This window comes from Suillus subalutaceus (genome assembly GCF_016647625.1).
Source record: "Suillus subalutaceus strain FC151 chromosome Unknown DFJ58scaffold_112, whole genome shotgun sequence".
Lineage (NCBI taxonomy): Eukaryota > Fungi > Basidiomycota > Agaricomycetes > Boletales > Suillaceae > Suillus > Suillus subalutaceus.
In genome coordinates, this window is record NW_024540361.1 from 16040 (window position 1) to 38023 (window position 21984).

The following is a 21984-nucleotide window of genomic DNA, read 5'->3' on the forward strand; positions in this document are numbered from 1 at the left end:
TCACACACGAGTCAATCTGTGAGCTGTCTCTGGTGGACATGGTGATCTTGCTTTGGCCACACAGCACTGATCAGGTAATAGAAGGGGATGTATGGCAGAACCATCAGGTTGACTGAAATCCAACATGCACGTAGCTGGTGCAGGCAATGTGGCACAAAGACTGTAAAGTAATGAACGGAGGTGATCGTAATCAGGATCTTCTGCGAATGCAAGAGAGCGGGGTGTAAATAAGGATGTTTGCGAACTCAATGGGGATGTCGTGACATATTTCTGCAATGGTAGCGCGTGCTTTGCACTTGAGTATGGTAGAGCTGGACAACTTCTCATCATCACGGGTTAGCCATGGAAGGGAAGCCACACAAGAAATAGATTAGCATGTAAGTGAGTGACTCGAGATCGTCACGACGACTTTGACTCGACTCCTAAGTGATTGTTGATCGAGGCAAATGCAGGAGTGCCAGAGAGACTTCGACCATGGCAAAATGACACATGGTCACTGGTTGTAGCATTCCAGTATGTCTTTGTGATACCAAAGTCTATAATAAAAGCAGTGTGCCTCAAATTTCCAAGACCCACCAAGATGTTCTGCAGTTTGATGTCGCCATGAACATAATTGTGGGAGTGGATATACTCAAGACATGAGAGCTAGGAAAGTCAGTCAACCTATCTGCAAAGACCTTGGACCAAATAACTTACCAACTGGACTCCTAGATTGACAACATTAAGAAGGCTGAATCTTTGATTGTTTGCAAGGAAGAGTTGGTGGAGTGATGGCCCAAGGAGTTCGAGAACCAGCGCAGTGATACGCTGACTCTCTACCAAACCAGAAGGTGTGGGGGATGCCAACTCCACCTTCAAGTTGTTTCAACATCCAGTATTCATGCTCCAGAGAAGATGAGTGGTCGACAACAGTTTCGAGTTTGAGAGCAACATGATCATCATTGATGATATTCCGTGCAGAATATATGACAGCTAAGTTGTATAACATAAGTGGATCTGAACCAGGATAACAAAATTGACTACATACCATACAAGCCAGATCCTAAAATATCCCCCAGCCTAAATCTACCATCCACTTGAGCTGGGACCTTATTCATGGTAACTTACAGTGAATCCAACCGAATAGTGGGGAACTGAAAATGAGTTCACTATGCAACCCCCTCCAGCTGGCTTGAAGCCAGCTCAAGCTGTTGTTCTCACATTCTTGGCTTATGCTATATGTACCAGTTGAGGTTGCCTTGCAGACCAGACCAAGTCACACATGAGTGACTTGGTTCATGGGGATCAGCCGAACTGCCGGTTTATTGGTAAGAGCCGAGCCCAGACCGGCCATAGCTGAGCTACAACACTACTAATTGATATACATCTAATTGATACCAACCAAACTGCAGCTCCAGCTTCATATCTGTCCTCCTCCTACTGTGCATACAGCCAATTCAAACCCTCGGATGCATACAAACATGCCTCCGAAACCCCCTGTCATCCGCATGACACCCCAAGGCATATCTACTGGACCATGATCAGCACCTGGTGTGAGGAAACAAAAGCCGGACAGTGCATCAAACGCTGACTGCAACGAAATGAGCACGTCAAGTGAGGGCCACAGGGTCGAATGTGCCATGGGAATCACCATTTCTCAATCGGATTCAACAACCTGCAGCAGCAGCACCACGTGCTTTTGAGCCTGAGATGAGTGTAGCAGAGTCTGAAGAGCTTACCAGGCAATTGCAACACCATGAGTTTGTGGCTGCAACAGAAGGATCAAGAGAAATGGGGAGACTGGGAGGCAGTTGTGAGATAGGAGATGCTGCAGATGCTGATGAGCCTGAGGACGAATATGACTCAGATGCATTAATAGACCCAATTCTTCGCAATGATAGCCAGCGGAGGCAGCACAAACGACAAGACTCCATACCTGCCTCAGAAGACAATAGAAGACAGCCCAGCAGCTCCTCTCTGATGTCTCCCATGTCCTTGACATGCCCTCGACCACCTGTAAACCCAGCCCAGCCATTCATTCCATCGGGGAGAACATCAACTGCAGCAGCCTCTCGTGGCCCGTCCACAACTCCATCTCAACCAGCATCGACAGTGCCATCTATGCGGGGGTCCACACCACTTTCCAATGCCTTTAGCAGCCATGGGACATTGGCCACTCCAGCGAGTAGCATCTTCAAATTAACACAGTGTCAGCACCCAGTGCAACCTTCAAAGACGTCTCAGGCAACTGCAAACCAGTCATTCCAAACACCAGACTTACCTTTGGCTCTGAGAGCTGGCTTTTCAACTGCAAGTGACTCTGTGCCACGCCATCCAGGAGGTCCTCCACATACTGCTGCGAGAGCTCCCAGTACTGCATTCTCCGATAAATTGGCCAATCTTGATGCTCTTGTCCAGAATCTTGTGAGCAACATGGAGCAATTAACAGTGCAATCCAGAACTTCAGCAGGACTTGAAACTCAAGTTTACTCCCTAGTCAAGCAGAATGAAGTCTTGTGAGACATGGTCAAGGAACATCATGCCAAGATTGATGAGCTCAAGAATACTGTTAATGCACAGAGTACATTATTGGATGAACTTCTCACCTTGATCAATGACCGTTGCAGCTTTGATATTCTTGGTCTGTCCACCAAATCTGTTGATAAGGCAACAAAAGCCGTGCACAACAATGTTTTCAATGTGAGTAATACTAGCAGCATGCCCAGTAGTATATGCACTCACTATTTTTCAGGCTGCTGTTAGACATACATTTCTGCACGCCATGGGTATATCAGATTCAAAACAGGCTGCAACATTAGAGCCACTCAAGCAAGATACCTTTTGGCTAGAATGTCCAACACAAGGAGCAGCAGTTCTCCATCCCAACTTTGGAGGTTCATAGATGGAAAATGTTGACTGGAGGGAAGATATGATCTGATATGTCCGACTAAAGGCCTGCAAGGTGTATGGTCAGCTGTGTGAAGAACATCTGAAGAAAAAGAGCGATGCTGACATCATGAAACAGTTGAAGGAAGTCTTCTAAAACATGAGGGATGCCATAAAGAAGGGAGGGAAAGGATCAGATGCAGTGGAAGTGAGGAATCTGAAGCAGTGACAGAATGCTCGAAAAGCTTGTGTAAGTGACATAATACTTCAACTTGAATCACTGAAACAGATGTGATGTAGAAAAACAATGAGCATGTGGTGTCCTCTTACTTAAGGGTCTTATATACAACATGTATATAGTGACAGCACAACTATATAGGATAGGACTTCTTGCCAGTCCTTAAGTACATGGTCTACGACTTTTCTAGTTTTTGTGGTAGATAATGTGTGAGTTCTTGGGAGGGTTTACTTAAAAATGTCCCTTTCTTGCTTTCTCTCTGTAGGTTTGCTTTGAGGTCTTTGTCAATTAAATAGGTTTATTTCACCCTATGAAAGTTTGCCTCAGTGTGAAGTAGTTCTCTTAGCTTAATTCTCCCTTCCTGTGAAAGAGAGAGGTTATTTGTATGTGTGAAGTTGAGTTTAAGTTTAGTAGGTTAGTTTGTTATATAGTCAACCCCTGTAAGGTAGTATATAACTCAGATAGATATTTCTTAGTCTTACTTCAAGGCACTAGTTTTGCCTGCACTTTATTTCTTAGGTAATCTCACTTGATTTGAGAACAGGTTTTAAAGTGGGAAGTCTAGATTAACAGTGGCAAAATGGGCTCCTTTTATACCTTTTTGGAGGCCATCTTACTAAGCATGATTCAGCACATGGATTGGTAAGAACATTCTTACAAATCAATCCTTTTGGTGTGTTGAGTCAGCTTGTTTACTAACTAGCTTATTAATACAATGTAATATTACAAAGAAAGATGAATAAAAGACATGAGTCATCCCAAGGATTGGTAAGAACATCCTTACAAACCAATCTTTTGAGTGAGCTGAATCAGCCTTCTTACTAAGTAGCTTATAAATACACTTGCAAGTCTTACAAAGCATGACAAATCATGACAAAAACATGATGAGTCAACTTGCATCCTTACAAATCAGATTATTAACCAGTCACATGACAAGCTTACAAACATGCTTTGTGGCTGGAGAGGAAGTCTGATGAACAAATATGCCTAGAAAAAATGGAAAGAAATAGAATCCCATGGAACAAAATAGAAATACATGGAAAAATGGAAGTGAAGTTTTGAAAGTGAAAATACTAGTTAATAACTAAGGGAAAAATGATGGGGTAACTTGGTGATAGGATACAGTCTGGTGTATTATACCTTCCTTATTACTCCTATTATGTATATGTCATGGTATGAGTCACATACCATGCATGACAGCGGATGAAGAAGTGCGTAAGGAAACAAACACCAACAGTCTGGTGTAGAGACTCGCGTTTCTGCAGGCTGTTATGGGCCCATATTACGAATTCTGACAACTGGCGTTTCATGGCACAACTCACACCATCATCCATATGACTTCCACCAAGTCTTCAGTTGATTCCGCATATCATGCACAGCTTTCCCACAAAATGTGCCATAGGCGCGACACTTTCCCGCACAACGCGCAGTATTCCTGCATGTGCGCCTTGCGCGCTTTCTCGCGCTTAAGCGCCCTGCGTCTCGCAGCATCCAGGAGCATCCATTTATCGTCCAACCAGTCCCTTGGTATGTCCCTTTTCATTATCTGACTATATTTGGCATATTACACTTCCCATTTCATTATGGACCCTTACTTTACATCATTTACATACTTAGAGCGCTCCCTATCCGGCTCCAAGTCCTGGGAAAAGTGCTTAGGTAGAACTTACATACTTTCATGTTCATTTTACACCCAACTTCTCTTACCACCCATCTACTGCCACTTAGAGGCAGTAGAGAGCCACACTATAGACCAACAATCATATTTCCACTTGACATAGACTTTATCTTGCATCAAGAACCGCTTTTCTCGCGCTTTGCACGCTTTGGCACTTTTCCTGCGCTTAGTGCATTCCCTTGGAGGCTCATTCTGTGGATCCTTGCTTTCTTTGCTTCCCCTTTAGGGTTGAACGTTCTTGCATTCTGTGAGTATAGCAGCTAGGCAGAGCTGAGACTCACTTATACTGGCTGAGCACTTTTCTTATATGTGCCTGCCAGGTTGTGATACCCACACCGGAGTGGGACTGGTTTTACCAAGCCTGTTATCAGTCCACTGACAAGTCAGATTCTGGTGGCAGAACAACCAAACAATCATTGGTGGATACAGAAGGGAAGTTGATCAACTTCCTAGAAAAGAGTTTCCCGGGGGGTACCTGTCTTTTGGAAAACAATGTCACATGTATGGAGAAAAGGATGACCGTTTGACCCCTTGCCATGATGAAGCTGCCTTTAAGCCTGTGCTGCAAGTGTGAGTTTTCTTGTTTGAAATACTTCCTCTTCGTCACGACAATGAGCATGATTGTATTACAGGCACAAACATTCACCTGTACATGTAGTGTTGATGCTTCAAAGTATCAGATTAGAGATAGCCCTTGATGCATAAAACACTCTAAACCTTTGACAGTGAAGCATCAAATCAGAGAGTACTGCCGCCCTACTAGACCCTCAGCTTGCAAGCTTTAAGCATCAAGCTAGAGACAAGGCTGACATAAGGCCCCCATTGGTATTCTTGCAAGCCAGATCTCAGTTGCTGATCTCAAAGCCTGATTCCGTCATTGGTGCTTCTCCGTCATTGGTGCTTGGTACCTCTCCACCGTCTGCGGCACCAGGAACCAACAATACGAACATTGCCATATTTAGTTAACATTGACTACAGACAGAAAACGCGCAAAAGCCCCACCACGAGTCCACAATGCGGGGGATTCCATACCTAACTTGTCTCATCTTCCTCCTTCCTCCCTCTCCCCGGTGCTGTCCAGTGTCCACTAGTGCTGCCGTGATCCAGTCCTGAACCATGGTTCGAACCAGACTTTTGGTCCAGTTCCCCTGTGGTTCGGTCCACGGTCCAGGTGTCAGCCAGAACTGGACCATAGTACGGTTCTCAGTTCTGGTGTTGGGTGAACGGTTCGACTTCGGTTCGGACGGGTCCCGAACCGTTCCGAACCCCGAACCGATGGTATGTGTGTCACTGCTGTGACTGCTGTGGCAACTGCCGCGACCACTGCTGCGCTGCTCCCAAATAGTGAGTGCACATCAATTATACTTACTGCTAGTCACTGGAACCTTCCAATCCTTGTCCTGCAAATGAACCATGGCCAAGTCGAGCATGCGCCCACTCCTTATTATTATAATCACTCACAGTCAGATGGTATCATCACAAGTACTTCTGGTCTGCAAGTCAGTTCTCCCATATATCATTTTAACAACTATCTTCCTTGTCGCCAAACAATCTTTCATATTTCAAGGAATTTGGGTGAAGCTGTCCGAGGTCACTGTCAAGGGTGCTCGATATAACTCCCGTGAACGTCAGCCCCACCCAAAATGTCTGCAAAGGACCCGGGTAGGATCTCCTCGAATACATCCACGGATTCCTGGTCAACACAGAAAATCAGCTCATTTGGCTGCATGGCACGGCTGGCATCAGAAAGTATGCTGTTGTGTTCACAGTAGCTGAGAGGATGAGAAGTCTAAAAGTGATAGAAGAAACGAATATCAAAAAGCAGCTAGCGGGAACGCTCTTTTTCTCATGCAAGCACACGAAATGTTGCACGACTGGATATTTTTTTGCGACACTTGTCTACCAGCTTGCCACCAATTTCCCTAACATCCAGAAAGATGCAAACAGAGCTATCTGCGACATCCCGCTCTACTAAACCCAGACACACCTCTCTGCGACCAGACATATGGGGGCTCTCTTTCTCCAACCCCTCTGGAAACTTTGACTCAGATTGTGTGGATGTCCACCATTGTCATTTGTTATTGATGCCCTTGATGAACGCACATCCAAACCTGAGCTTACCGAACTCATCCTTTCCCTTACACAGGCTCTTCATGAGCCTGATCTGCCTGTGACCCACATTCTGCTCACGAGTCACTCGGAATCACATATCTGTAAAGCTTTTCAGAACAAAGAGGTGCGCCCACTGGTGTGCGAGATACCAGTGAAAACCTCTGGGGAGGGCATTGCTACTATCATCTCGCTAGATGGCGCAGACGTTGACAATGACATCTGTACTTTCCTGCGGCATTCCTTCGAAGATCTGGAAAGTCGCCATCCCGATTTCCCTCAGCCAACGAGGGATGAACTCACACACCTGGCAAGCCACGCTGGCAGATGTTTCATCATAGTGTCTACGATGATGAAATTTATCGTCGACGATGAAGACAAGGATCCACGCGATCGGGTACAGCTGATGCTCAAGCTGATGAGCTCGCTGCTACCAGGAACGGAGGTGTACAAGTTATGTGATTGCATCCTCTCCACATGTGCCAACCCCAAGCGGGCTTACATGCACTTGTCCATTGTCACCTGCCCTTGCAGACCCTCTTCCCATCTCACAAATCTCCACACTTCTTGGCCCTGGTCATTGACTCTGCACTGCAATCCACTTCAACGGTAGAGGCAGAGGGGCATGCAGCTAAGTAGTTGGACTAGCTACTCAGTTATATAGAAGTACTGTGTCAAAATTTTATGTTTGAAAAATTTACGGTTCGGTTCACGTTCGGACCAGAAAAAAACCGAACCGGACCGTTGAGAACAGTTCTCGATGGTCCAGTTCTGGGTTCAACAATTTTGTAGAACCAGACCATGGTTCGGTTCTCGGTTCTCGTCGAGGACCCTCTGAACCGGACCGAACCGGACCACGGCAGCACTAGACAGTGTCCACATCTGTTCAAGCCACACCAGCCTTTGCTGGCGTGTGCTGGGTGTGTGTGCATGACATCAGCGGGTGCTGGAATCAAATGGGGGTTGAAATTGGTGCACTGGGTGGTGCTGGTGGTGTCGGTGATGACAATGGCAAGACTAGTGGTGAGAACGCTAAGATAGGCACTGATGACATGGGGTTTGGTGCAGCCGGCATTAAGGTTTGTGGAACATGTGTGGGGTTTCGTGTCGCTCTGGGGGTGGAGTAACAGCTCGTACTCACAGGATCTGGGATAGACGAGGCGGGAGAGTGATAGGTCCGAGCTCAAGCCAAAATGGGCGCAGATGAGCGACGTGTTGACATCGGCTCGTGCCCTGCAATATGTTACACAGTGATACAAATATTTTCCATTACTATACCACTCACCTTAAAAGGACCAGCTCCAGCGCAGTTACATCTTTACAAGAAACTGAGATGTGAGTTAGAACTTAGTGTTCGTTCTCGTGTTCGAAATATTGTACTGACGAGACCGTAGCGTACCTTGTGTTCTACTAGTAGGTACAGAGTTTGTTACATCAGGGAAAACCTCCTTTGCGAAATCGACGAAATTTCAAAAAATCACATAAAAATCCAGGGAATTCGGTAAACTACTCGTATTCGAAGGTATTTCAAGAAATTTCATTGTACTGCTCAGACGATAGTTAAGCAAGCGTGCATGTCACTGAACAAGTTTACGAAGAAGGCGGAACAGCACTCCAGAATGGTACTACTCGATTCACGAGGTGCTACTGTACCGAAATTCAGAATAAGATGAGCACTCCTGCAGATATCGACACTTGCAAGACACTCTCCATGCTGAATCAAGTGGCAAACTTTGTACAGCCCATGGTGTGAACCATTCCACATGAGCAGATGGTTTTGCAGGTCCAGCAGGGATTCAGGAATAATGCATTTGAAGCTTGACTTGTCAGCGTGAAGACGAAACAGACTTGCGAGGGCCGAGAATGTGTCCGATGGTGAGATACAACGCTTCCTCACCACTGAGAGGAATCTGATTAAGGATCAGGTATGGAACAATAGGTGTGAAGATAGATTTTGTGCATCCGAATTGGGCTGGTCACTGTGCACATTGAGTTTTAAACAAGAACTTGGAAAATATTGATCTGAAACATAGTTTATGATGTGAGCATCTTAGTATAACACTGCTAGATGAGATGTTCGTACCAAAGGCACGCACCATAAGACAGCGACAGTACTACTTTATGATATTGCGGTGGTTGTCGACTCTGAGATGACATGCGAAGTTTCAAAAACTTTCAAAGTCCAATATTTACTAATCAAGACGCACGTCCCATCGGTTCCCACGGTTGAACTTTTCAATGTGCAATTTTCAACATGTCTCGCTTGCTTCTTGCAACCCCTCTATGTGGCTTCTGCTTTACATTGTGGTTGTTTTGGGTTGTCTACACTTGTCTCCTCATCCTTTGACCTACTTACTTGACACTGACTGTGTACTGGGGGATGCACAACAGGCATCCACTTTTGGGACTTGCGATAAATGTGGTGTCTGACGGCCAAGACGCACAAGCGGATCTCGATGCTGCTGACAGTTTCCAGGACATATCTCAAAACCCTCAGGAGATTCGACGATGTTATTGGGAAGATTGCGGATGTATGGACCCTGCTCTCAATTGGAACTGAACTAATCTAGTTCCACAGGTACATCCATATGCAAAGATGGCACTGGGCTTGCGTCGACAGTGAAATGAACAATCCCCTTCCTCGACCTCTATATCAGCGTCATTTTGAGCTACCATCTGAACCTCTACTTGGGTCCTGCTTCCCTTCGTCGACGAGTGTGATGAAATAGATCGGCGACCTGCACCTTCTGTCGAATAGGTCGACTCTACGTGGAATCCGGCTGTACGTGAACAAGTTATCATTTATCTTTACGAGATTGAGGGAGGACATCACTTAATGTGGCACGTAATCGGCCCGTGCTGTTCACGAAACGAATGAGCGGAACGGTGGGCATGTTGTCTTGTGCAGCCTAAGTATGTTTTCTTTTTATGTCATCTTATTCTCCCGCCGCTCAATGATCATTTGTACAGATTATTCTGACTCAAGTGGATCGCGACGCAGTGGTTCTCAAACTTCTCATGTTGAGCGCTTTTTTTATATAGGTGGCCATGATACTATTTCCTTTCGGTGTGTGCCGTTACAGTATGTTTACAAGGCTCACCAAGCGACTCCCACGCGCATCTTTGATGGTAGTCAAAGAAGTACATGTACTGATGGCGCGTCTCTACAAGGCAGTCAGGTATGTCTTACTTGTGCGCTATTTGTCATGCACTCTAACTAATTCAACATTAGCGCAGTAGAGAGCTCGGAGCCCGCTGGTTCATTGGACACCTGCGATTACCTTGATCTCGACGCAATGGGTGAAGATTAATCTCGAGTCAGTCGCTTCTATCTTTGTACATACTGGTGCTTTGTTCGAGTCCGCTGATCTTTTTGACGTCTTTCGATGGTATTTCCGTTTGATACAATGTAATTGATATTCGTGTACCTTGAATTCAAGATAATTTATAATAATTAATGGAAAACGACGGAAAATTCAAAGTAATTCAAAGGAATTCCGACTGGAGTTGGATAATCTCGTTTACTTATATTTCAATGGAATTACAAGGAATTCCCTGAAATTCGCTGGAATTACCTTGATTTCGTGAAGGAGGTTTTCCCTGATGTAATAATAGTTCTTTATGAGAAACTGAGATCGTACCTTGTGTTCTAGCGCGTGCACTCCTACCGACGTCTCACTATTCACCAGACAGAAGACATTGAAACGAGCTAGGCATGAAAGCAATGAATGCCATTAGAAAATCATTGGAAAGTGTTATCGTAGATTGTGCATGTGACTTATGTGAAATGTAATAGCACTTTGACCATTTCAATCACTGCGCGCACGGACACTTCGGGACAGATAGATCAAGTGCCAAACCTGTTGACGGTCTGCGTTCACAACTACATACAGTATCATAGGTCAAACAATAAATTCCTAAGGCCTAAGGGTCCTATACTATTAAAACACATCAAGTCCTCGCTGCAATTTTTTCTCATCCAGCAAGTATATTACAAATTTACAATGACATGTAAAAATGTATCTACAAAATGAATTTATACTAGTTACAATTTGCGTGCTCGCATGTGAAATATGAAATATGCAAGGCGTGCATGTGAGGAAGCAGCAGGTGTGTCATAGGCATGTAAGGAGCACAGCAAGCGCCATGGGTAGTAGGAAAAAGTACACTGAGGACCAGGTCCACACAACAGAATGCGTATATGGGTGTGCGGAGTGCAGTCAGTGTCGTGAATTGTGATTAAACCTAAGGGAAATAATGCAGACTCCAACTTGTAGAGTGTGATACTAGCAAGTAGTTGTCAACTTGTAGCGGTCTGGGAAGGGGTGCAGTGGTAGGAGGTAGCGAGAGGCTGTGATGGACTGTGAGGAGTTGCCAATGTCCGTTTGGAGCGGGCGGGCGCTGGGGCCCTGTCGTGGGCGGCTGCTGGGGGTCACTGCGGGTCGTGATGTGCGGACAGCAGCCAGCTGGAAGCAGCTACCAAAGGGTAGGCAGCCGTGGCAATATTAATAGCCGGTCGGATGCGGGAGGTAGTGACTTGGCAGGTCAGGAACAAACCAGAGAAGACAGGAATTCGAAGGTAGGGAGAGAAGCCAGGAAGCGCTGGCAGGTAGTGTTGTTGGCAAAACTACCGAGTTTTGCCAACCGGTTCGGCAAAACTGGTTGTGCCCGGTCCTCGGCAGAACTCACGCGAAAGGGGGGTGGCAAAACTTGGTACAACTCCAGGATATCCAAGACTCGTGGAGATGTAATCTAGCTCTCTGATAACATAGTTTGAATTCAAGAGAACATGCAAAATGACATCCCTAAAGTAAGATGGTCGGTGTAATCTCTTAGTTGACACATTTGAAACACTCGGCAAAATTCATGCAAACCTTCGACACCACAACGCTGTAAGAGCTGCAGAGGCTGGGAAGTCCACCCGCCGTCGCTCACATACACACTCGTGAAGAGATTGTCGAGACTCCACAGGATCTTGAAGCATCCTTCGCATGAGCACCTCTGCTCTCGACTGAGCCTCACAATACAGATGACCTTCTCACTGGTCTAGAGAGTATCTCACCTGACGACATTGCCGCTGAATTTGCAGCTCTCGAAGAGTTGAAAAGGACTGAAGAAGTTCAGAGCATTAACGAAGTTGAAGTTCTCGTGGGAAATGCTTTCGATTTTGACGAGTTGGATCCTGTTGGATCGGGTTGAACAACCACAGACTGTTCTAGATGAGATTGAGGTGGTTAATTACAATGGCGAGGGTGACAGCTGGGATGAGGCAACATTAATATTGATGCCACCATTAGGAATGTCATACATATAGTCTACATAACCTAGCTAAGCGCGCCAAGTTTTGCCACCCTGGCAAAACAACCGGTTTTGCCAGTTTTGCCGGTTATAACCGGCAAAACTAAAGCCAAGTAGTTTTGCCCCCCACACTACTGGCAGGAGAAAGAGTATAGCACTGATACAGAAGCCAAGAGGGAAAGCCAGGAAGGGAGGTAAGAAGCCGGGAAGAGGCTGCGCCAGGGTGAAATCAAAGATCCGAAGCGTCGTGGGAAAAGCGTGAAGCTTCAGCGCACTGAGCGCAGAGACACAGGCTGCATGCTTCATGAAGCATCAGGCTACAGACGTCGGGGAACTAGACACATTGTGCATCAAGGTGTGTCTCTTATCACATACCTTCATGCTTCAATATGACAATATAGCCTGAAACATTACGGGCGGATGCGGAGGAAGCTCGGATTTGACCATTAGATCTTCAAGCTTCAGGACTTTCTTCCAATTTCAATTTCGACTTTGCTGGCTGTACTACTATGCAGAACCAAAGTCCACGTTTATATTGGAAGGTTTTTCTGATGGCCGCCAGCAGACACAAAAACCCGTCCTATAAATCTCCCAATTGATCCCACTTTGAATAGAACAGCAACGATGAAAACATCCCATATCCCTGTGCCCTCTCCATTAATTCTCTGGACAACCGTACGTTCAGTTGGCGCATTCAATGTTGCTTGTTCATGTGTCGCATTATGGGCTTTTGCCAAAGTCCTAAGGGTCCTTCGCTGGCGATTGAAGACAACTCAACTGCGCGGTCCGCCTCGCACCAACTTCATATATGGTGTTTCGCATGACCTCGCCTCATCTCAAGATCGTGGGGGAATGTATGAACGTTGGGCGATGGAATATGGGGTAGCGTATATGATTCCGAGCGTCCTCGGGCAGACTGTAGTCGTACTGTCCGACCCAAGAGCTATAGCACATTTCTTTACCCGAGACACATGGACATATATGCAGACTCCCCTTTCGTTGGCACTTCTCGAAACATTAGTATGTTAACGTCATCATCTTACCTTGTCCGTCTGACATCTCTTGTCAGATGGGTAGAGGGTTATTATGGTCTCAGGGTGAAGATCACAGGAGGTACTCTTCAGCTCTTGTCCTCACGCTAGCGACTTATCTACTACCTGTGAATTAGGCAGCGGAAGGCCCTCACACCAGCATTCAGCAATGCGGCGATTCGGAAACTCACATCAGTGTTTTATGATTCAGCATACAAGGTAAGGACTTGCAATGTGGGGAATGCAGCATCTGTGATCTTGATACTTTACAGGCCAAAGGTGCATGGGATACTGCTATAGAATCGAGCAAAGATGGCTACGCTGTCATCGAGGTCCAGAACTGGTGCGTAGCTTTCCTGGCTTGTCAAGTGTCATTCCTAATCAAAACAACTCAAAGGATGAATCATATATCGTACGCGAAGATGTTCTGCCATTGACACCTTTAACTGACGTATTGTCAGTCTGGATACGATTGGCATTGCTGGTTTCTCCCATGATTTTGGCTCGCTTGATGGAAAGCGCGCCAGTGTGACCAAAGTGTTTGATACTTTCGGAAACAACCAACAGGCCTCAACAGTGAACAAAGTTCTTCGCCTGCTCGCATCACCATTTCCTATCATCACCAAGATGCCCACCAAGCGGAGCAATCTGATGAAGAAACTTAGCGAAACCATGGAAGAAATATCTAACGATTTATTGGTTCGCAGCCGCCGAGAAAAGGACGTGAATATGAGCGAGAGAGACGAGGAGAAGTCCATCATCGGATTGTTGAGTGCGCTCTCAGAGAAATTCATCGTGGTTTCTTGATTAACGCGACGATCAGTTAAATCCGAAGGCCAGGATGCCGAGCTTCGTATGTCGAAGGAGCAAGTAGTAGCTCAAGTTCGTGGAGACAATGTGTTACAGTCATTATTTGCGAGCTGATATCCTGCAGATGAAGGTTTTGCTTGTGGCAGGTTATGAGACGACATCCAGTGAGTCGGTTTCTTGTCCGCTGCTATCATATTGGCTGACTTTTCGTCGACAGTCAGTCTTACGGTAAACCTACTGTGCGATAACGTCTGTACACGCTATTAATGTGACAGTCAGTGGGCGCTGATCGACCTATCGCGACGTCCCGATGTCCAAACCAGACTCAGAGAGGAACTGCTTGTGTTTGGCGCGGATCCGACATATGACCAATTAAAGGCCAATCTCCCATACTTGGATGCCGTTGTCCATGAAATTCTACGACTCCATCCTCCGCTAGATGAGTTCAGTCGTCTTGTGAGTGTGTATGTCTACGTGTGAATAGACACTCACAATAGGTCCACAGGCAGTGGCAGATGATGTTATTCCCTTGAGCGAACCTGTGCGCACGGAGTCCGGGGAAATGACGGACAGTATATGTATAGCGAAAGGGACATTGATCACGATATCAGGCGCGGCGATCAATCGCTCTTCTGCCATCTGGGGGCCTGACGCGAAGGAATTTAAGCCTGATCGTTGGCTGACTGAAGACGTGATCGGGAAGGCCAAGGAAGTTCAAGGTCACAGGCATCTTCTGACATTTGCCGACGGCCCGAGGACGTGTCTTGGAAAAGATTTTGCGCTGACTGAATTCAAGGTGAGTGATTCGAATCAGCTACTTTGGATGTTACTCACTACGATGCAGACGGTTTTATCGGTTCTGGTGAAGAACTTCGTGTTTGAGATGCGGGATGGACCTGATACTCAAGTTGAAGTTGCGAGGGGAATTTTTCCCCGTCCGCGGGTTGTTGGAGAGGATGGTATTGGAACGCCTTTGAGAGTTCGTCGGTATGAATGATTGGTTACGCTGCACTAGCAAGTTTACTCTGTTTTCTAGTATCACTTATTCCTCACTGAAACTGTTGTGTTCAGATCAGAAGAGGCACGTGCACTTGTAATATCAGCACTGTATAGCTCTGTATACGCGATGAATTTGAAGGCTGGTGACAAGCAGGTGAAAGGAAATTAAATATTTTGTCCGCTCATACCTGAAGTTCACCTAGCACTGTGACACAAAAATGTACCAAGTTGTAATGGAAAGTATTTACTCAAGCTGTTTAATCGTCCTTCCCTCGAGCTGATAGGATAGAAGACTTGCACTTCGCGCATGTTGGTGTGCGAGTGGATGGAGCGGAACCCAAGTTAGTACTAACACCCCGCGCTTCTGAGTCATGACAGGATGCTGGTGATGTAAAAAATCGCCGGCCCGAAGCGTCCCGCTAGGGCTTTCGAACTCCGTCAGGACCTAATCAACTTGGACCGAGTGAAATAGTACTACAGTGCTTGCAACATTCAGCCAGACGTATCACGTTCAGGCTTGAATGGGCTGCCGCTCAATCATTCCACCGGTATCCTTTTAAGCCTCACTCTCGCAGACCGACTAGTTTGTCCACTGAGGTCCAAGTAGTGTTTGACCATTTCAATCCAGACACCGTGACAGGTATCGGCTTCTATGAATAGTCCTTGCTGACAAGACACAACGGTACTGGGACACTCTCACAGTCGATAGTTCGTCCTGTGCCTGCACAAAGCCGTTCAACTTCGTAGCCATGCCGCTGCCACAGAAACGGCTATAAATCTCATAATAGATCTTCGACTTACACACAACTATGAAGGTCATCTCTGTACCCTCTCCATTAAGTCTCTGGACAGCCGTACACTCGGTTGGCGTATTCAATGTCGCTGGTTCCTTTGTTGCATTATGGGCGTTCATCAGGGTCCTAAGGGTCCGTCGCTGGCGATTGAAGACGACTCAACTGCGCGGTCCGCCTCGCACCAGCTTCATATATGGCGTTTCCCATGACCTCGCCTCATCTGAAGATAGTGGTGGAATGTATGAACGCTGGGCGACAGAATATGGGGTGGCGTATATGATTCCAAGCGTGCTTGGACAGACTAGAATCGTGCTGTGTGACCCAAGAGCTATAGCACATTTCTACGCCCGAGAGACATGGACATATGTGCAGACGCCCCTTTCGTTGGCATTTCTGGAGACATCAGTATGTTAGCATCATCGTCTTACCTTGTCCGTCTGACATACATGTCAGATCGGCAGAGGGCTACTATGGTCTGAGGGTGAAGACCACAGGAGGTACCGTTCAGCTCTTGTCCTCGCGCCAGAGACTTATGTACTACCTGCGAATTAGGCAGCGGAAGGCCCTCACGCCAGCATTCAGTAACGCAGCGATTCGGAAACTCACATCAGTGTTTTATGACTCAGCATACAAGGCAAGGGCTTGCGATGTGAGAAATATAGCATATCTGATCTTGGTACTTGGCAGGCCAAAGGCGCATGGGATACTGCTATAGAATCGAGCAAAGATGGCGACGCTGTCATCGAGGTTCAGAACTGGTGCGTAGCTGTTCTGGCTTGTCACGTGTCATTCCTAATCAAAACGATTCAAAGGATGAATCATATATCGTACGTGAAGATATTTTGCCATTGACGCCTCGAAACTGACGCACTATCAGTCTGGATACGATTGGCATTGCTGGTTTCTCCCATGATTTTGGCTCGCTCGATGGAAAGCGAGCCAGCGTGACCGACGTGTTTGATACTTTCGGAGCTAACCAACGGGCCTCAGCAGTGAACCGAATTTTCATCCTGCTCGCGTCAGCGTTTCCTATCATTATCAAGATGCCCACTAAGCGGACGAATCTGTTCAAGAAACTTAGCGTAACCATGGGGGAAATATCTAACGACTTGTTGATTCAAAGCCGCCGTGAGAAGGATGTGAATATGAGCGAGAGAGACGAGGAGAAGTCCATCATCGGATTGTTGAGTGCGCTCTCCGAGAAATTCATCGTAGTCACTTGATTAACGCGACGATCAGTTAAATCTGAAGGCCAGGACGCCGAGCTTCATATGTCGGAGGAGGAAGTAATGGCTCAGGTCCGTGGATATGTATCACAACCATTATTTGCGAGCTGACGTCCTGCAGATGAAGGTCTTGCTTCTTGCTGGTTATGAGACGACATCTAGTGAGTTGATTTCTCGTCTGTTTCTGTCATATTGGCTGACTTTTCATCGACAGTCAGTCTTACGGTAAGTTTACTTTGTGATTACGTCTGTGCACGCTATTCATATGATGATCAGTGGGCGCTGATCGAGCTATCGCGACATCCCCGATGTCCAAACCAGCCTGAGAGATGAGCTGCTTGCGTTTGGCGCCGATCCGACATACGACCAATTAAAGGCCAGCCTCCCATACTTGGATGCCGTTGTCCATGAAATTCTGCGCATCCATCCTCCGGTGGGAGAGTTCATTCGTCTTGTGAGTATGCATGTCTACATGCGAATAGATATTCACAATAGATCTACAGGCAGCGGCAGATGACGTTATTCCCTTGAGTGAATCTGTGCGCACAGAGTCCGGGGAAATGACGGACAGTATATCGATAGCGAAAGGGACACTGATCACGATATCAAGCGCTGCGATCAATCGCTCTTCGGCCATCTGGGGACCTGATGCCAAGGAATTTAAGCCTGATCGTTGGCTGACCGAAGACGGGATCAGTGGGAAAGCCAAGGAAGTCCAAGGTCATAGGCATCTACTGACATTTGTCGACGGCCCTAGGACGTGTCTTGGAAAGGATTTTGCAGTCACAGAATTCAAGGTTAGTGATTTGAATCAGCCAGCTTTGACGTTACTCACTGTGATACAGACGGTTTTATCAGTTCTAGTGAAGAACTTCGTGTTTGAGATGCGGGATGGACCTGATACTCCAGTCGAAGTTGCGAGGGGGATTTTGCCCCGTCCACGGGTTGTTGGAGAGGATGGTATTGGTGTACCTTTGAGAGTTCGTCGGTATGAATGATTGGTTGCGCTGCACTGACAATTTTATTATATTGTCTCCCACTTATTCGCGGCCGAAACCCTTGGATTGTATTCAAGAAGAGGGATGTGCGATTGATGCTATTAGTTACCACCAGTTCGTGCACTGTCCCCCACATCTCGTGCATCACACTTTTTCTACTGCAAATCTTTAAGCTACTACATGCATATGAAATACAAGCGCGCGGTGACCTTCGCTCGTTGCTTTTTATTGGCACACTGATGTCATTTCACTACAAAAGCAGACATTTGTACACTATCTTTCTCTCTGTTTGACCCTTGAAAATAAGCATACCGTATCTCGACGTCTTTTGATGTGGGACGAAGCGGTATATAGTTGACCATGAGCAAAAGGATCAGTTGTGAGATCCAGAACTGTGCGAGAGACAGTGAGACCTTGGCAGCTATTGAAAATAGGCCCGTAAGCAAGTCTCAAAGCTAGGACACTGTTTGCAATTCACCGTCCATCGCAGATGATCTAGTAGCTGTTGCTTCTCGAATAAGGTCGGCGCGCGGTGAAAATGGCTGAATTTTGAAGTAAATATTAACAGCGTCATCAGTTCTGAACATGCGGTAACCTGTGCGTACACGGTCATACACGATTGCGCAGAGCACTGCTGCCAACGATCAACACGATGTCTCCGCGTGCTCGCAATATTTGCGGAGAATAACGCTTTCACCAAAAAGTCTTTCCTCATCCTGGTCGACCCTCCACTAAGAAAAGACTATTCTCGTGAGGATGGTAAATCTGTTCGGAAACATCATCAATGGTTGGGAGTTGCTGACGAACTTGAAGGACTCGGCCGCATGGTACTCGAGCTTGCTGCACAGCATGACGCAGCAGACAATATTGACACCGATACAGAGCATGACGGAGTGGACACGAACCGCCAGCTAGAAGAACATCCCACAAGCTTTATCTGTAAGTGAGTTCCGCAGGATGAACCCCACAAGCTTTAAATACTCATAACATTAATAATCAATCAGAGAAGCTGAGATACGATAGGTTGGCAGATGCGGTGCATAGTCACTTGAACCAAAGTTTGTCTCTTGTCACGGTGTGGACATAAATAAACCGCTCCAGGCTTAGGTTGTACGTACAGAGCCCAAGTACGTAGGCCTCTCATAGTTGCCAGCGGCCACAGACTCAACATCTCCCACTTCGAATCAAACAGCAACGATGAACATATCTACAATCCCTTTACCCTCTCCATCAAGTCTTTGGGCAACCGTACGCTCGGTTGGCACATTCAATGTCGCTTGTTCATTTGCTGCATTATGGGCTTTTGTCAAACTCTCAAGGGCGTTTCGCTGGCGATTGAAGACGACTCAATTGCGTGGTCCTCCTCGCACCAGCTTCATATATGGTGTTTCGCACGACCTCGCCTCATCCCAAGATAGTGCTGAAATGTATGAACGCTGGGCGACAGAATATGGGGTTGCGTATATGATTCCGGGTGTCCTAGGACAGACTAGAATCGTACTGTCCGACCCAAGAGCTATAGCACATTTCTACGCCCGAGAGACATGGACATATGTGCTGACGCCCCTTGCATTGGTACTTATGGAGGCATCAGTATGTCAATGACATCATCTTATCTTGTCCGTCTGACATCTCTTGTCAGATGGGCCGAGGGCTATTATGGTCTCAGGGTGAAGACCACAGGAGGTACTATTCAGCTCTTGTCCTCGCGCCAGCGACTTATCTACTACCTGCGAATTAGGCAGCGGAAGGCCCTCACACCAGCATTCAGCAATGCAGCGATTCGGAAACTCACATCAGTGTTTTATGACTCAGCATACAAAGTAAGCATTTGCGATGTGGGAAATGCAGCATCTCCGAGTCTGAACTTGATACTTTACAGGCCAAAGGTGCATGGGATACTGCTATAGAATCGAGCAAAGATGTCGACGCTGTCATCGAGGTTCAGAACTGGTGCGTAGCTTTCCTGGCTTGTCAAGTGTCATTCCTAATCGAACGACTCAAAGGATGAGTCATATATCGTACGCGAAGATATTTTGCCATTGACGTCTTGAAACTGACGCACTATCAGTCTGGATACGATTGGCATTGCTGGTTTCTCCCATGATTTTGGCTCGCTTGATGGAAAGCGCGCCAGTGTGACCAAAGTGTTTGATACTTTCGGGAACAACCAACAGGCCTCAACAGTGAACAAAGTTCTTCGCCTGCTCGCATCACCATTTCCTATCATCACCAAGATGCCCACCAAGCGGAGCAATCTGATGAAGAAACTTAGCGAAACCATGGAAGAAATATCTAACGATTTATTGGTTCGCAGCCGCCGAGAAAAGGACGTGAATATGAGCGGGAGAGACGAGGAGAAGTCCATCATCGGATTGTTGAGTGCGCTCTCCGAGAGATTCATCGTGGTCTCTTGATTAACGTGGCCATCAGTTAAATCTGAAGGCCAGGATGCCGAGCTTCGTATGTCGAAGGAGGAAGTAGTGGCTCAGGTCCGTGGAGACTATGTATCACAACCATTATTTGTGAAAACTGACATCCTGCAGATGAAGACCTTGCTTATCGCGGGTTATGAGACGATATCCAGTGAGTCGGTTTTTTGTCCGCTGCTATCACACTGACTTTTCATCGACAGTCAGTCTTACGGTAGGTTGACTTCGTGATTACGTCTGTGCACGCTATTCATATGATGATCAGTGGGCGCTGATCGAGCTATCGCGACACCCCGATGTCCAAACCAGACTCAGAGAGGAACTGCTTGCGTTTGGCGCTGATCCGACATATGACCAATTGAAGGCCAGTCTCCCATACTTGGATGCCGTTGTCCATGAAATTCTGCGCATCCATCCTCCGGTGGGAGAGTTCATTCGTCTTGTGAGTATGCATGTCTACATGCGAATAGATATTCACAATAGGTCTACAGGCAGCGGCAGATGACGTTATTCCCTTGAGTGAACCTGTACGCACGGAGTCCGGGAAAATGACGGACAGTATATCCATAGGAAAAGGGACATTTATCACGATACCAGGCGCGGCAATCAATCGCTCATCGGCCATCTGGGGACCTGATGCAAAGGAATTCAAGCCTGATCGTTGGCTCACTGAAGACGGGATCACTGGGAAGGCCAAGGAAGTCCAAGGTCATAGGCATCTACTGACATTTGTCGACGGCCCTAGGACGTGTCTTGGAAAGGATTTTGCAGTCACAGAATTCAAGGTGAGTGATTCGAATCAGCCAGTTTTGATGTTACTCACTGCAATGCAGACGGTTTTATTGGTTCTGGTGAAGAACTTCGTGTTTGAGATGCGGGATGGACCTGATACTCAAGTCGAAATTGCGAGGGGAATTTTTCCCCGTCCACGGGTTGTTGGAGAGGCTGGTATTGGGGTACCTTTGAGAGTTCGTCGGTACGAATGATTGGTTGCACTTCACCAGTAATTTTTCGTCACTTATTCTCGACTGGAACCGTTGTATTCATATCGGAAGAGGATTGCTATTGTAATATGAGCACTATGTAGTTCTGTATATGCCATCCTTGCTATTCCTTCTACTGCCAAACCACGTATTGCTTCTATCCGTTCAAGTTGGTCCTGTTTTCTCCAAAGTCAAACATTTGCGACCATCAAATTCTCCACGTCTGGTTCGAGTACAGATAGTCTATAAGGTACGGATTGTGTACAGGCAGAGTCCAGACAGTTCAACCAGGTCCAGATAGGGTCTGGTCGTTTTCTCGTTTCCGCAGTGATTCCCGATAGGATAGAAGACTTGCACTTCGCGCATATGTTCGTTTGTGATTCAGAACCTAAGGTAGTAACCCAGCGCTTCACGAGGATCAATTTGAATATTGTCCATGCGGTTGTCCGGGGTGTTTGATAATTACGAAGTAATCTGCTCGCCCACATGCGACTATGATGTGATACTCAGCAAAGTAACTGCA

General features: G+C 46.6%; 8 protein-coding genes across 8 annotated transcripts; 6 read left to right on the forward strand and 2 right to left on the reverse strand.

The window, feature by feature from the left end:
- DFJ58DRAFT_717855 (kinase-like domain-containing protein) lies at window positions 1-988 on the reverse strand (the record flags this gene model as incomplete). Its single annotated transcript, XM_041384410.1, has 4 exons — window positions 1-160; window positions 416-645; window positions 697-815; window positions 853-988. 4 exons carry the CDS (start codon window positions 986-988, stop codon window positions 1-3), a joined length of 645 nt encoding a protein of 214 aa, XP_041240106.1.
- A 701-nt stretch (window positions 989-1689) lies between these two features.
- Window positions 1690-2881, forward strand: DFJ58DRAFT_731791 (uncharacterized protein; the record flags this gene model as incomplete). The annotated part of the gene is made up of 3 exons (XM_041386090.1): window positions 1690-2403; window positions 2512-2679; window positions 2732-2881. 3 exons carry the CDS (start codon window positions 1690-1692, stop codon window positions 2879-2881), a joined length of 1032 nt encoding a protein of 343 aa, XP_041240107.1.
- A 5324-nt stretch (window positions 2882-8205) lies between these two features.
- On the reverse strand, window positions 8206-9075 carry DFJ58DRAFT_805133 (uncharacterized protein). Its single transcript, XM_041391083.1, has 2 exons — window positions 8974-9075; window positions 8206-8912 (listed from the first exon to the last, which is right to left on the reverse strand). Exon 2 carries the CDS (start codon window positions 8653-8655, stop codon window positions 8440-8442), a length of 216 nt encoding a protein of 71 aa, XP_041240108.1. The 5' UTR covers window positions 8656-8912; window positions 8974-9075; the 3' UTR covers window positions 8206-8439.
- Window positions 9076-9121: 46 nt separating this feature from the next.
- On the forward strand, window positions 9122-10351 carry DFJ58DRAFT_747986 (uncharacterized protein). The gene is made up of 5 exons (XM_041387569.1): window positions 9122-9421; window positions 9469-9495; window positions 9780-9803; window positions 9861-10069; window positions 10123-10351. The coding sequence occupies exons 1-5, from the start codon at window positions 9271-9273 to the stop codon at window positions 10174-10176; spliced, it is 465 nt and encodes a 154-aa protein (XP_041240109.1). The 5' UTR covers window positions 9122-9270; the 3' UTR covers window positions 10177-10351.
- A 482-nt stretch (window positions 10352-10833) lies between these two features.
- DFJ58DRAFT_916056 (uncharacterized protein) lies at window positions 10834-12305 on the forward strand. The gene is made up of 3 exons (XM_041395462.1): window positions 10834-11376; window positions 11440-11637; window positions 11920-12305. The coding sequence occupies exons 1-3, from the start codon at window positions 11247-11249 to the stop codon at window positions 12087-12089; spliced, it is 498 nt and encodes a 165-aa protein (XP_041240110.1). The 5' UTR covers window positions 10834-11246; the 3' UTR covers window positions 12090-12305.
- A 147-nt stretch (window positions 12306-12452) lies between these two features.
- DFJ58DRAFT_48145 (cytochrome P450) lies at window positions 12453-15294 on the forward strand. Its single transcript, XM_041380594.1, has 12 exons — window positions 12453-13208; window positions 13258-13301; window positions 13357-13438; window positions 13492-13562; window positions 13617-13631; window positions 13681-13991; window positions 14043-14101; window positions 14154-14193; window positions 14247-14257; window positions 14309-14485; window positions 14535-14825; window positions 14874-15294. The coding sequence occupies exons 1-12, from the start codon at window positions 12813-12815 to the stop codon at window positions 15024-15026; spliced, it is 1650 nt and encodes a 549-aa protein (XP_041240111.1). The 5' UTR covers window positions 12453-12812; the 3' UTR covers window positions 15027-15294.
- A 442-nt stretch (window positions 15295-15736) lies between these two features.
- On the forward strand, window positions 15737-17635 carry DFJ58DRAFT_48303 (cytochrome P450). Its single transcript, XM_041380602.1, has 11 exons — window positions 15737-16227; window positions 16276-16319; window positions 16375-16456; window positions 16510-16580; window positions 16635-16649; window positions 16700-17010; window positions 17062-17120; window positions 17170-17209; window positions 17263-17273; window positions 17325-17502; window positions 17552-17635. Exons 1-10 carry the CDS (start codon window positions 15838-15840, stop codon window positions 17379-17381), a joined length of 1080 nt encoding a protein of 359 aa, XP_041240112.1. The 5' UTR covers window positions 15737-15837; the 3' UTR covers window positions 17382-17502; window positions 17552-17635.
- A 1451-nt stretch (window positions 17636-19086) lies between these two features.
- DFJ58DRAFT_48209 (cytochrome P450) lies at window positions 19087-21216 on the forward strand. Its single transcript, XM_041380601.1, has 11 exons — window positions 19087-19173; window positions 19239-19639; window positions 19689-19732; window positions 19788-19869; window positions 19929-19999; window positions 20053-20067; window positions 20118-20428; window positions 20480-20538; window positions 20593-20632; window positions 20682-20692; window positions 20744-21216. The coding sequence occupies exons 2-11, from the start codon at window positions 19244-19246 to the stop codon at window positions 20981-20983; spliced, it is 1269 nt and encodes a 422-aa protein (XP_041240113.1). The 5' UTR covers window positions 19087-19173; window positions 19239-19243; the 3' UTR covers window positions 20984-21216.
- The last annotated feature ends 768 nt before the right edge of the window (window positions 21217-21984 follow it).